At 43.1% G+C, this 12,936-nt stretch overlaps 1 protein-coding gene across 1 annotated transcript in view; it reads right to left on the bottom strand.

Annotated features, from left to right (window-relative positions):
• Positions 1-12,936, bottom strand: part of SASS6 (SAS-6 centriolar assembly protein) — a 46,084-nt gene that overhangs the window by 17,223 nt on the left and 15,925 nt on the right. The window contains exons 7-9 of the mRNA XM_068239984.1: positions 10,165-10,356; positions 9,723-9,917; positions 3,514-3,603 (exon numbers count right to left, since the gene is read on the bottom strand). Of these exons, the coding sequence (XP_068096085.1) occupies positions 3,514-3,603; positions 9,723-9,917; positions 10,165-10,356 (477 nt within the window). The remainder of the gene's footprint in view (positions 1-3,513; positions 3,604-9,722; positions 9,918-10,164; positions 10,357-12,936) is intronic.

The following is a 12,936-nucleotide window of genomic DNA, read 5'->3' on the forward strand; positions in this document are numbered from 1 at the left end:
TGTAATGTGCACATATAGAATGATGCAATGTTAGAAAACACACTATATACCTGAAAATAAAAGTATGAGAATATTTTCTTTGCTGCTAATCTTCTAGTAATTATTCATAGTACACAACCAATTCACTATATCATATTTTTTTTTTCGGTTCAGTGTCTCTTTAATCATGATTTTCCTGCATAAATTGTTGGTTGTTACGATAAAAAATGTCAGTTAAATATATCATATAGGAGACACACACAGTGATATCTGAGAAGTAAAATTAAGTTTATTGGATTTACAGAAAGTGTGCAATAATTGTTTAAATAAAATTAGGCAGGTGCATAAATTTGGGCACCACAAAAAAGAAATGAAATCAATATTTAGTAGATCCTCCTTTTGCAGAAATTACAGCCTCTAAACGCTTCCTGTAGGTTCCAATGAGAGTCTGGATTCTGGTTGAAGGTATTTTGGACCTTTCCTCTTTACAAAACATCTCTAGTTCATTCAGGTTTGATGGCTTCCAAGCATGGAAAGCTCTTTAACTCACACCACAGATTTTCAATTATATTCAGGTCTGGGGACTAAGATGGCCATTCCAGAACATTGTACTTGTTCCTCTGCATGAATGCCTTAGTGGATTTAGAGCAGTGTTTAGGGTCGTTGTCTTGTTGAAAGATCCAGCCCCGGCACAGCTTCAGCTTTGTCACGGATTCCTGGACATTGGTTTTCAGAATCTGCTGATACTGAGTGGAATCCATGCGTCCCTCAACTTTGACAAGATTCCCAGTCCCTGCACTGGCCACACAGCTCCACAGCATGATGGAACCACCACATTTTACTGTAGGTAGCAGGTGTTTTTCTTCATGCATAACGCCCCTTGTTATGCCCAAATAACTAAATTTTAGTTTCATCAGTCCACAGCACCTTATTCCAAAATGAAGCTGGCTTGTCCAAATGTGCTTTAGCATACCTCAAGCTGCTCTGTTTGTGCTGTGGGCCGAGAAAAGGCTTCCTCTGCATCCCTCTCGCATAGAGCATCTCCTTGTATAAAGTGTGCCGAATGGTTGAACGATGCACAGTGACTCCATCTGCAGCAAGATGATGTTGCAGGTCTTTGATGCTGGTCTGTGGATTGACTGTTCTCACCATTCGTCGCTTCTGTCTATCCGAGATTTTTCTTGGTCTGCCACTTCGAGCCTTAACTTGAACTGAGCCTGTGGTCTTCAATTTCCTCAGTATGTTCCTAACTGTGGAAACAGACAGCTGAAATCTCTGAGAGACAGCTTTCAGTATCTTTCCCCTAAACAATGATGGTGAACAATCTTTTCTTCAGGTCATTTGAGAGTTGTTTTGAGACCCCCATGTTTCTACTCTTCAGAGAAAATTAAAAGAGGAGGGAAACTTACAATTGACCCCCTTAAATAATTTTCTCATAATTGGATACACCTGTGTATGTAGGTCAGGGGTCACTGAGAATACCAAGCCAATTTGAGTTCCAATAATTAGTTCTAAAGGTCTTGGAATCAATAAAATGACAACAGTGCCCACATTTATGCACCTGCCTAATTGTTTTTAAACAATTATTGCGCACTCTGTAAATCCAATAAGCTTAATTTCACTTCTCAAATATCACTGTGTGTGTCTCCTATAACTGACATTTTTTATCGTAACATCTAACGATTTATAGAAGAAAATCATGACGATTAACAAGGTTGCCCAAACTTTCGTATCCCACTGTAACCTGTAACTGTTGCATTACAAAATGTTATTCATGCCATAATATGCTTTGAAAAGGCAAGCCCTCTGTAATAGTGCTGGTGTTCGAATTCAGAACACTCAAATACTGCTGAAGAGCACACTCCAGCACCATTTTAGTACCGAAAAAGCAAATAGGGGCAGTCCACTTTCTTGCACTTCATGTGGCTTTGGAAGAAGGAAGCATCTGAGTCAAGTGAAGTGCAACAAAGTTAACTCCCACAGTCTCTGTCCACTTTTCTGGTACTGATATGGTGTGGAAGTGTGCTGTTCAGTGGTATGCCGAATTTGAACACCAACACCACTAAGAAATATTTATTTTCTGTGGTCCTGAGTAGCCTAGACTTTTACAGACACCTTTCTGATATTGTATCCTGCGCCTGAAAACCATTCATGAGCAAACATTAAAGTGGAGCTTTAGTCACATTAAAAAAAATATATATATATGGAAAGATATGCCTGGAAGCTTGTCTGCTCTGGATGCTAGCGACAGGCTGCTTGATGACATGGTAAGATTCAGGGCTGTGGAGTCGGCACAAAAATCTTCCGACTCCTCAGTTTATGAAACCACCGACTTAGACTCCAGGTACCCAAAATTGCTCCAACTCCTCAGTCTAATTTTTACAAAAGCTATGGATTTGGTTCAAAAATCATCCAACTGACTCCTCACTATATTGAAACCACGACTCAGACTGACTGCAGGTACCCATATTGCTCCGACTCCTCGACTCCACAGCCCTGGTAAGATTACCATGGCAGTTATAGGCACCACATCCACAATCCTTACCTTCTAGTGAAAGCAGTCATGGGTACAACGAAAGGGTAAACATTCTGTCAAGCAAATGCATTACCATTGCATCTGTTAGATGCTCTGGCCATATGGATCTAGATGAGGCAACCCGAAAAATAAAAACTCACCTATCTATATCACAAGCTTTATCTAAGATGTCATCAGCAGGGCTGATCAGTGAGCTGCAAACAATTCTGAGTTAATGCAGGATTATGCAAAATATATGCAGCTGAAAACTGTCCATTCAACCCCCCCCCCCCCCCTCCCAAGGTGGAATAGGATTGGACCATTTTCAAGCTGCAAAAATGTGTGGACAAACTGCACGACTCCGCATTAACTCAGAATTATTTGCATCTCACTCCAGGAGTGGCACCATAACGTAAGACATTGCTGAAGATCAGTAACTGCACTGGATTGAATGGACATGTTTTTCTTCAAAGCACACCTGGAGTAAGAGGAGTATGGAGGAAGACATTAATGCAGATTGCTTGGCTGCCCCATTGATCCTCTGTCTCTAATACGTTTAGCCATAAGCCCAGAACAAGCATGCAGATCAGGTGCTCTGACTGAAGTCTGACTGGCTTAGCTGCATGCTTGTTTCAAATGTGTGATTCAGACACTACAGCAGCCAAAGAGATAAGCAGGATTGGTACAGCAGCCAAAGAGATAAGCAGGATTGGTATTGTATAAAAGGTAATAAATATGGCAGCCACCATATGCCTCTCACTGGATGTCCCCTTTCATGAGCCCATAATGTAGCTAAAAAAAAAACAAACAAAAAAAAACAAAACAAAAAAAAAAAGGATCTTTAAAACATCTGGGGAGTGCATATTTATGATTTTCTAAGATAATTACAAATAATCCAACCTCTTTCATGCCCACAATAAATACGAGCTAGTGAGTTTGCAGGTGGCAAAAAGTTGGATAAGAAAAGATTTAATCTTGCACAGACCATACACGAGTGCGCATGAGCCACTGTCTCTCACCTTGAGGAGCTCTGCAGATAAAGATTGTATTGTTGCTTCCAGCTTCCCTAGCTGAGCCTGCTTCTTCTCAGCACTAGCTTCTGATGCAGTCTGCAGAAAAGACAAAAATTACTTACGGTAAATGTCTTTTCCAGAAGTCGAAAGGACAGCAACCCTGAGACTTGTTTCCCTCCAGGATCCACTGGACAGGAAGCTAGATAAGAATTTGCATAATAGATTAGACAGGGATTAGTTCGGTATATAACACATGGTTTCCCTTACCCCATTCAGTTGTATAAAAAAAAAAAAAAAAAAGACTCCACACAGAATGATGCTTCAAATAAATTTTAATAAGAAATATCCGGGTGGGTAGTAAGGGTGTTGTCCTTTCGACTTCTGGAAAAGACATTACCGTAAGTAATTTTTGTCTTTCCCAGAACGTCTCAGGACAGCAACCCTGAGATGATAAACAAGAACAAACTAGGGTGGGACTACAGCTTGCAACACTTTCTTGCCAAAACATAAATCAGAATTTGACAATACATCCAATTTATAATGACAAACGTATTGTGACTCGACCAGGTGGCTGCCTTACATATTTGCTCAATAGTAGCTCCTGCCCTCTCTGCCCATGAGGTAGAGACTGTTCTAGTCGAGTGTGCCTTGATTGTAGATACCAGCTGCTTTCCCTGATGAACATAGGATAAAGCAATGGCCTGTTTAATCCATCTGGCAATAGTTGGTCTAGAAGCTTGTTTGCCCCTGAATTTCCCTGCAAACAGCACCAGGAGAGCATTAGATTTCCTCCAAGATTTAGACCGCTGAAGATATTCGATCATACATCTTCTAACATCTAAACATCGCAACTTGCTCTCTTTCTGATTAGATGGATTGCTACAGAAAGATGGTAGAAAAATCTCTTGGGACCTGTGAAATTTAGAGGATACCGTCGGCAGAAAGGATACATCCAGACGCAGAGTAATTCTGTCATCGCTGATTACGCAATAAGGTTCATTTATCGAAAGAGCTTGGAGTTCTCCTATTCTTCTGGCAGTTGTTATTGCCAGCAAAAAAGCGGTCTTTAGTGTCAACAGTTTTTCAGATATCTCCGCTTGCAGTACCATATTTAGATCCCAAGAAAGGATCTTTGACTGAACAATTGGTCGAAGTCTTTTTGCTGCTTTAAAAAACCGGATTACATACTCCTCCTCTGCTAAACTTCTCTCCAAGAAGACACTTGAAGCCGATACTTGTACTTTTAAAGTGCTGATGCTAAGGCCTTTTTGAAATCCACACTGTAAGAACTCTAATACAGAATTCGAATGTGCCGTGTCCATCTCGTTCTTCAAGCACCATGAATTATATGTTCTCCATGCCTTATGATATATTTGGCGTGTAACTTTTTTCCTGCTTTGAATGAGTGTCTCTGATAATTTATTAGAGAAACCTTTGCTCTTCAGTATTTTCCATTCAGGCTCCATGTCGAAAGCCGAAGCAGACTCAGATTGGGATGAAACGCTGGGCCCTGGCTCAGGAGATCCTGACGGAATGGAAGGATCAGATGATCTGTAGCTAAACGTTTTAGCAGAGCAAACCAAGGTCTCTTGGGCCAGAAAGGAACAATCAGGATGACTTGTGCTTGATCTCGATAAATCTTGTTCAACACTTTTGAGATAAGATGCAGAGGAGGGAAGGCATACATCTTGTGATGTCTCCAGGTGATTGAAAACGCATCCACTTCCCATGGATCGTCCTGTGGGCATCGAGAACAAAATAGAAGGCATTTCGTATTGGTTCGTCTCGCAAATAGATCTACTTGCGGAGCCCCCCAGAGATTGGAAATTTCTTGAAATACTTCGTTGTTCAGACTCCACTCGTCCTGGGAGAGGTTTTGTCTGCTTAGATAATCTGCTAGATAGTTCAAGGTCCCCTTGAGATGTAACGCTTTCAGGGAAAGCAGATTCCTTTCTGCCCAATGAAGAATCTTTGAGGCCTGGGATCTTAGACCACTGCTCCTGGTGCCCCCTTGACGGTTCAGATAGGCCACTACTGTACTGTTGGCTGTACGAATAGTCACATGGGATTAAAGGATCTGAGGCTGAAATGACTGGAGTGCTTCCCACACTGCTTGCAACTCCCTGCTGTTTGAAGATCGTTTGCGAAGATGAGCAGACCACTGACCTTGTGCAAGAAGAGTATTCAGATGTGCTCCCCAACCCCAGGAGCTTGCGTCTGTTGTTATAATAGTCTGGGTCGGAAAATCCCACAGATTCCCCCTGGAGAGGTAATCTGCCTTCAGCCACCACAGCAGCGAATGTTTGACACTCCAAGGAATCTGGAACTTCTTGTCTAGGGAGGACAGACGTTTGTCCCATTTGGATAAAATCCAGCTCTGAAGTTCTCTCAAGTGAAGTTGACCCCACTGTACTGCTGGGAATGATGCAGTCAATAGTCCCAGTAATGCCGTAGCTTTCCTTAGCGAAATAATCCTCATGCTCTGAAAAGAAAGAACAGAATTCAGTAAAACGGTAGATTTTCTGGGAGGCAAAACAAGATTTTTATTAGCAGCGCAGATTTCAAAGCCAAGAAACTCCATATTTTGTTGCGGCTGCAAGGATGATTTTTCCCAGTTAATCACCCACCCAAGTGACTGCAAAAAATGAAGTGTAAACTTCGTTTGAAGTTCCACTGATTGGACAGAGGGACCCCAAATAAGCAAATCGTCCAAGTATGCCATAATCTGGATAGTTTAATCTCAGAACCGCTAGAACTTCTGCCATGACCTTGGTAAACAGCCATGGGGCTGAATATAAACCAAAGGGGAGAGCATTAAATTGAAAATGTCTTACCTCTCCATGTAGAAGAACTGCGAACCTCAGGAATTGTTGCGACTCCAGGTGAATTGGTAGATGCAAGTATGCGTCTTTGAGATCCAGTGAGGTTAACAGACAGCCTTCCTGCAGCAGATTTAACACTGAGCGAATGTTGTCCATTCGGAATTTCCTGTAACGGACTGCCTTGTTCAGCCTTTTCAGATTCAGGATAAACCTGTAGCTGCCTTGGGGTTTCTTTATGAGAAAAACAGGAGAGTAAAATCCTAGCCCTTCTTGGCATCTTGGGACTTGCCTGATGACCCTCTTTTCCAACAGAGAGTTTACTTCTTTTAACAGTGCCTGTGACTGATCTGGAGTGCTTGGAGAGGGAGTTACAAAGAACTGTGTTGATGGGCGCCTGATGAACTATTTTGTATCCTTGTGAGATTATGTTTAACAGCCAACTGTTCTGGAATGTCTCCTGCCATCTTTCGAAGAAGTGGGCTAACCTGCCGCCCACCGGGATTCTGGCGTCATTGTTTTGATGGAGGATTCGCACTGGTGTAGGAAGGATTTCCTCTTGGTCGTTGCATCTTATTTGATACCCACTTTCTCTTTTGGGTATTTTTATTCTCTGTTTCTTGTTTTCCTGACGAACGAAAGGAACGATTGAAAGGAAAATTCCTCCGTTTAACTGGAAAATTTTTCTTCCTATCTGCCGATCTTTCCAAAGTTTCTTCCAGCTTTGTTCCAAATAAGAGTCTGCCTTCACATGGTATACCGCATAGTTTAGATTTGGAAGAAGTATCTCCCTGCCAGGTCTTCACCCATACTCCCCTTCTAGCAGAATTTACCAGAGCTGTTGTTCTAGCGGTCAGACGGACTGAGTAATCTGCCGCATCGGCCAAGTAATTTGTAGCATGTAAAATCTTGGGGAATGCATTCAATATCTCTACTCTAGGTACCCCAGACGCTATTTGTGATTGTACTTCCATCAGCCATACCTTTAAGGACCTAGCCACAGCTGTAGATGCCACCGACGGCTTGAAGTTTAAAGAGTAACTGTCAGGCTACAAAAGCTAATTTAAACCTCTATTCTCCTGTGTTATACAGTTTAGAAGGAAGCCAAAAAGGCATTACTGAAGATAAAAATCTCTCTTACATTTGATGTGTGCTTATCAGCAAAGCCGTTATTCCCAAGCTCTTAAGAAGACGCAAGCCGCATACCATACTGCAAAGCATTCTGGGGCTCTCCCCTCGGCTGCTAATGAGAAGTTACAGGGTCAAGTAACAATAGCATGTAACTCAGTCCAGTGCACAGCACTGATAAATCTCCAGGCAGAGTACACTGCAGGAGTCAGCTATTGTTCCTAGCCACATGGCTAATTAATATTCACTGCACACTAGTGTTATTCAGTACGAGCTTTTCTGTGATCAGGAAGCAGGGAGGACATGACAACACATTTGGCTTCATAGGGACAGACAAACATGGAACCTGCCATGAGCTGTCAGGAGCATCATTCTCTGCATATACTATATAAAAATTCTGTGAAATCCAAACGTGGACAGTGAAATGCATATGTAATGTAAGTACAGCCTATATTTAGCTACTGATATATGTGTTTATTTTCTCTGAGACCTTATACCTAACAGCTCCTCTTTAATGAAGCTGCTTCCCATGCCCTCCTTAAGATGTTATCCATCTTCTTGTCTATTGGATCTTTCAAGCAACCGAAATCCTCAAACTGTAGATCCGCTCTCCTGGACACCTTAGACAAAGAAGGGTCCGGTTTAGGCGCGGTTCCCCAAAACTTCTGATCCTCTGCACTATAAGGGTATCTTTTGGCCAAAGATTTCGGCCAAAAGGCTCTCTTTTCAGGATTGTCCCATTCTTTTTTAATTATTTCTTTAAGACTATTGTGTACCGGAATAAACGACACCCGAGGATCTGATAAGGTTTCATACATCTCGTCTAGGGGTGTTAATGTTTTCTTTTCTGTCGTGATCCCCATTGCCTGGTGCATGGCTTGTAACAGTTCCTTCATAAAGTCAGTGGAAAAAGCAAATTTATGACTCTTGGCACTCTTCTCTTCTGCCTTATCTGTTTCTGAAGGTATTTCATGAAAAGAAGAAATTTCCGATTCTGCATCCGATTTTTCGGAATCTTCTGATATTATGACATCTAACTTTCTCTTCTTACTGGGGGGACTATTCATAGGGGTTGGATTCGACTGCTTAGTCACAACAGAGCCCGAGGGGCCAGGCATTGACATACCTGCCCTAACTGGCGAGGCGGCAGAACTTTTCATAGTTTCCACTGCTGAGGAAATTTCAGCTCTAATCCATCCTTTCAAGTCTTAAAACATTGAAGGGGATTCCTCTCTGACAACTTTCTCTGTACAAGATTGACATAAGGGTTTAGAAGAGGAAGATGATAGATGCCCCTTGCACACTGCACACTTTTTAGAAGGCTTGTGAGTTGCTCTACTTTCAGATCCTTTAGATTTGTCACTGTCAGTTTTATCAGGTCTGCTGGGAAGTTCTGTCTTATCAGCCTTAGTCTCTGATTTCCCATCCACTTTCCGAGTTTTAGGCTATAATAAAAACTAGAAAGACAAAAGAAACCCCAATCAGCCTGAGAACCCTCTAACCAGCACTAATATAAATCATAGAGCCACAAATGATGCATACCAGAGAGGGTACGGAGCTTGACTCCACAGAGCCCTGGGAGGAAGATCCGGCGGCAGCCTCCATAGTCACAGATGCTGTAAAAAGTGACTAAGTAAGTTAAATAGTCTGCACTATCTTTACTGCCCCACCCACAGAATAATAAACATTATTACTGGCTCCCACAATAGATCCTACCAGTCCTATAGATACTGCTTTCCGAAGAGTCACGTCCGCCTCCACATCCACTGCACGGAGGAATCCGCGCTAAACGCCGCACTGGAGCGCACGCCGAGCCAGGAGACTTCCTGCTTCCGGCTTCTGGTCACGTGTGGTGCCGATCACGTGATCCGCGGGCGGGACTTCCGGAATCATACGAACTTCCGCATCCTGGGGAAGGCTACAGCATGCAGCGTGATCCCGCGCGAGGACAACTAGCCTGCGCAGACCAGGGAGATCACACAAGCCGCGGCTCCTGCAACAAGCATGGGTGGCCAGCCATATCCCCACACCTAGCATCCTGCTGGACAGGATAACAACTGATGGGGTAAGGGAAACCATGTGTTATATACCTAACTAATCCCTATCTAATCTATTATGCAAATTCTTATCTAGCTTCCTGTCCAGTGGATCCTGGAGGGAGGGTTGCTGTCCTGAGATGTTCTGGGAAAACACAGATTAATCTGGAACCAAGTTTTTCCTGGAGCATCACATGTATACAAATTATAGAAATTATAGTGAGACAACAACCTTTTGCTGCTGGGTGGCTGACAGAATCTCATTGCTCCTCTGTATTATCTGATCCTTGTCCTTCAGTTCTTGCTCAAGAACAGCTAGTCTTGTCTGAAAACGATTTATCTCCTTCTCTTTATCATGGCACTCTGCATCCAGTGCAGAATTTTCCCTTCCTAATGACGATATCTTCTGTTGTGCTCTTTGTAGTTCCTGGAACATACAACAGGTAAACACGTCAGAGTGCACAATAATAAATAATAATATTTATTTTTTTAATAATAAAAAAAATCTGTGCCGTTCAAACATTTGTGAAAACTGGAATTCTATCTAGCCTAGTTCAAGAATGAAGCCAGTTCAGAAAATGAACCACCATTGAGAGGATTCCGTTTTGAGTAGAGAAGAAAATAAGACATAAAAGAACATGTGCTATGCTACAGATTTGAACGGTGCTCAATACCTCTTCCAGGCTTTGGTACTTTGCTCGGAGCTCCCGCATGGAGGATTCTGCCTTATATCGCTTTTCCAGAAGCTCTTTGTTGGATTGCTCCAGCTCATTGACTCTGCTCTGCATCTGCTGTGAGCTCTTCTGAAGTGAGCTTTCAAAGTCTTTCCTTTGTTGCTCATATTGCTGCAGTAGCTGACTGTATGCCTGGAAAAGGATCACGCAGAGATGAAGTTAGTGTCTGAAATGAGTTCTATTTGTACATTCACAAAATCTTCCCTTCTCATCTATTCATTTACATAGTTCTATATTTTCAGCTGCTGACCAGGACTAGATATGGCCAATGAGATGTAAATAATTTAAAGTGAGCTTCAAGTGAAGAAACTCACTTGAGGTTTGATGCTTACCTATGTAGAGGGAAGGCTCTCGATAGTATAGAGCCCACCCGTTATTCTATACGTTCATTGGCTGTCTGCCGGTAAAGCCGTTTGTCCTGCTTGGTCGAACCGCTCCGTGGTACCGTGGAGCTCATAGCTAGCAGTAATATCAAAAATTCAAAGACAACACATTGGCCTCAGTTCTGGCAGCTATGTGTATGTAAATATATTTTGTCGGTAAAATACCTCATGTGGTATTTTCCTAATTTTTTTGCAATTCTGAAAGATTTTTCCGCATTTCCGAACATGAGGTAAAATGTGCGGAAAATGCATAAAGTGCAGTAAAAAGTGTGGTATTTCAGTGGTAAGCCTGCGGTAAATAAATAGTAGTCTTTGTTTTCCATAAGTTAGGATAGTCTTTGGAAGATTTTTCTTCAGGAGGGGGAGGCGGTGTATCTGACTATGTAGCAACCTATGAAAAAGTATATTTATAGGCATCCCGTATAGTTGATGCAAATTTGTAATTAAAGCTAACAAAAAGTAATAAAATAAAAACAAAAAATCAATATAAAACTCCAAATTACTGCCATCTTATTTGTCATCTCTATCCATTACTTCAAGAGCCCCGAATTTCCAAAGTTTATCAATCAATACAAATATATTTATCCTTTTACTGAAACTATCTGAAATTAGCGTGTAAATCTCCAGCATTTATACCAAATGAACATCAAAAGCCCCATCTTTCTTATTCATGCATCTGATGTCTCTCAGTTTCTCCCTATCCATTCATCCATCTAGCAGCAGGCCTCTCTTTCTCCATAATCCTCCATCCATCTAGCAGTAGGCCTCTGTTTCTCCCTATTCCTCCATCTACGCAACAGTAGGCCTTTATCTCTACATAATCCTCAATCCATCTAGCAGTAGGCCCGAGTTTATTCCTATTGCTCCATCCATCTAGCAGTAAGCCTCCGTTTCTCCCTATTCCTCAATCCATCTAGCAGTACGCCCTCCTTTTCTCCCTATTCTTCCATCCATCAGTCCGGCTCCCCAGAAGAGTTCAAGGAGGCCAGGTACGCTCTGAAACGGGAACTGCGAGTTGCAAAGAGAGCCTACTCTGACAAGCTGGGATTCCGCCTCCAGTCCAACAACCCGAGGGACGTATGGCAAGGCCTCAGGGCAGTCACTAACTTCAAACCTCCTCCTCAACAGGTGATCCCTAGCACGCAACTGGCTGAGGAACTCAGAGTTCTACTGCAGGTTTGAGCAACAGCCACAGCAGTTTGGGGCCCCGAGGTCGACAATGATAGCGACACCCTCCAAACTGAAAGACTGACATTTCTGCACCAGTCGTAGTACAGGAAGCGGAAGTTCTCAAGCTGCTCCGCAAGCTCAACCCCAGGAAGGCCTCAGGCCCGGATGGTGTTTCATCAAACTGCCTAAGGACCTGTGCAGATCAGTTGGCTCCGGTGCTCACCACTCTGCCTTCTGCTAGCGACTTACTGAACAAAGTCCCCTCCTGTCTAAAGAGGTCCACAATCGTACCAGTCCCCAAAAAGCCAGCCAAACGCACCACCAACGCACTGTTAGACCCACTCCAATTTGCATACAGGGCCAACAGGTCCATAGAGGACGCCATAAACGGCAGCCTGGCATACATCATGGAGCACCTTGACAAGCCTGACTACTACGTCAGAATCCTGTTCCTGGATTTCAGCTCGGCCTTTAACACGATCTGCCCAGACACCCTGGTCGACAACCTGACACAGCTTGGTATCGACCCCATACTTTGTGCATGGGTCAAGAGTTTCCTCTCAGAAAGGACACAACAGGTCAAGCTAGGTAAGTGCTCCTCCAGCGAGAGAACTACCAATACTGGGGCGCCTCAAGGGTGCGTACTGTCCCCGCTTCTGTTCTCCATGTACACCAATAATTGCACTTCCTCCTCGGAGTCTGTCAAGGTCATCAAGTTTGCTAACGACACAACTATCATCGGCAGCATCGGAGAGCAGGACTACCGCAGTGAGATAGAGAGAATCTGCAATTGGTGCAAGAACAACAACCTTGTCCTTAACGCAACAAAGACTGTAGAGCTGATTGTTGATTTCAGGAAAAAAAACCTCCCACTCCCCCACCAGTCTACATAGGCGAGACTGAGGTCTCCAGAGTATCATCAGTCAGGTTCCTTGGCACAACCTTATCCACTGACCTAAGATGGGGGCAAAACACCATCAAAATTCAAAAGAAGGCACAGCAGTGGCTATTCTTCCTGCGCCAACTTAAAAAATTTGGCATGCCTCGGGAGCTGCTGACCAGCTTCTACACCGCTACCATGGAGTCCATACTTTGCTCCTCAGTCATTGTCTGGTACGCCGGCGCAACGGTACACCGGCGCAACTGCCAAAGATCATCG

Source organism: Hyperolius riggenbachi, chromosome 6 (assembly GCF_040937935.1).
Source record: "Hyperolius riggenbachi isolate aHypRig1 chromosome 6, aHypRig1.pri, whole genome shotgun sequence".
In the NCBI taxonomy this organism is placed as follows: Eukaryota; Metazoa; Chordata; class Amphibia; order Anura; family Hyperoliidae; genus Hyperolius; species Hyperolius riggenbachi.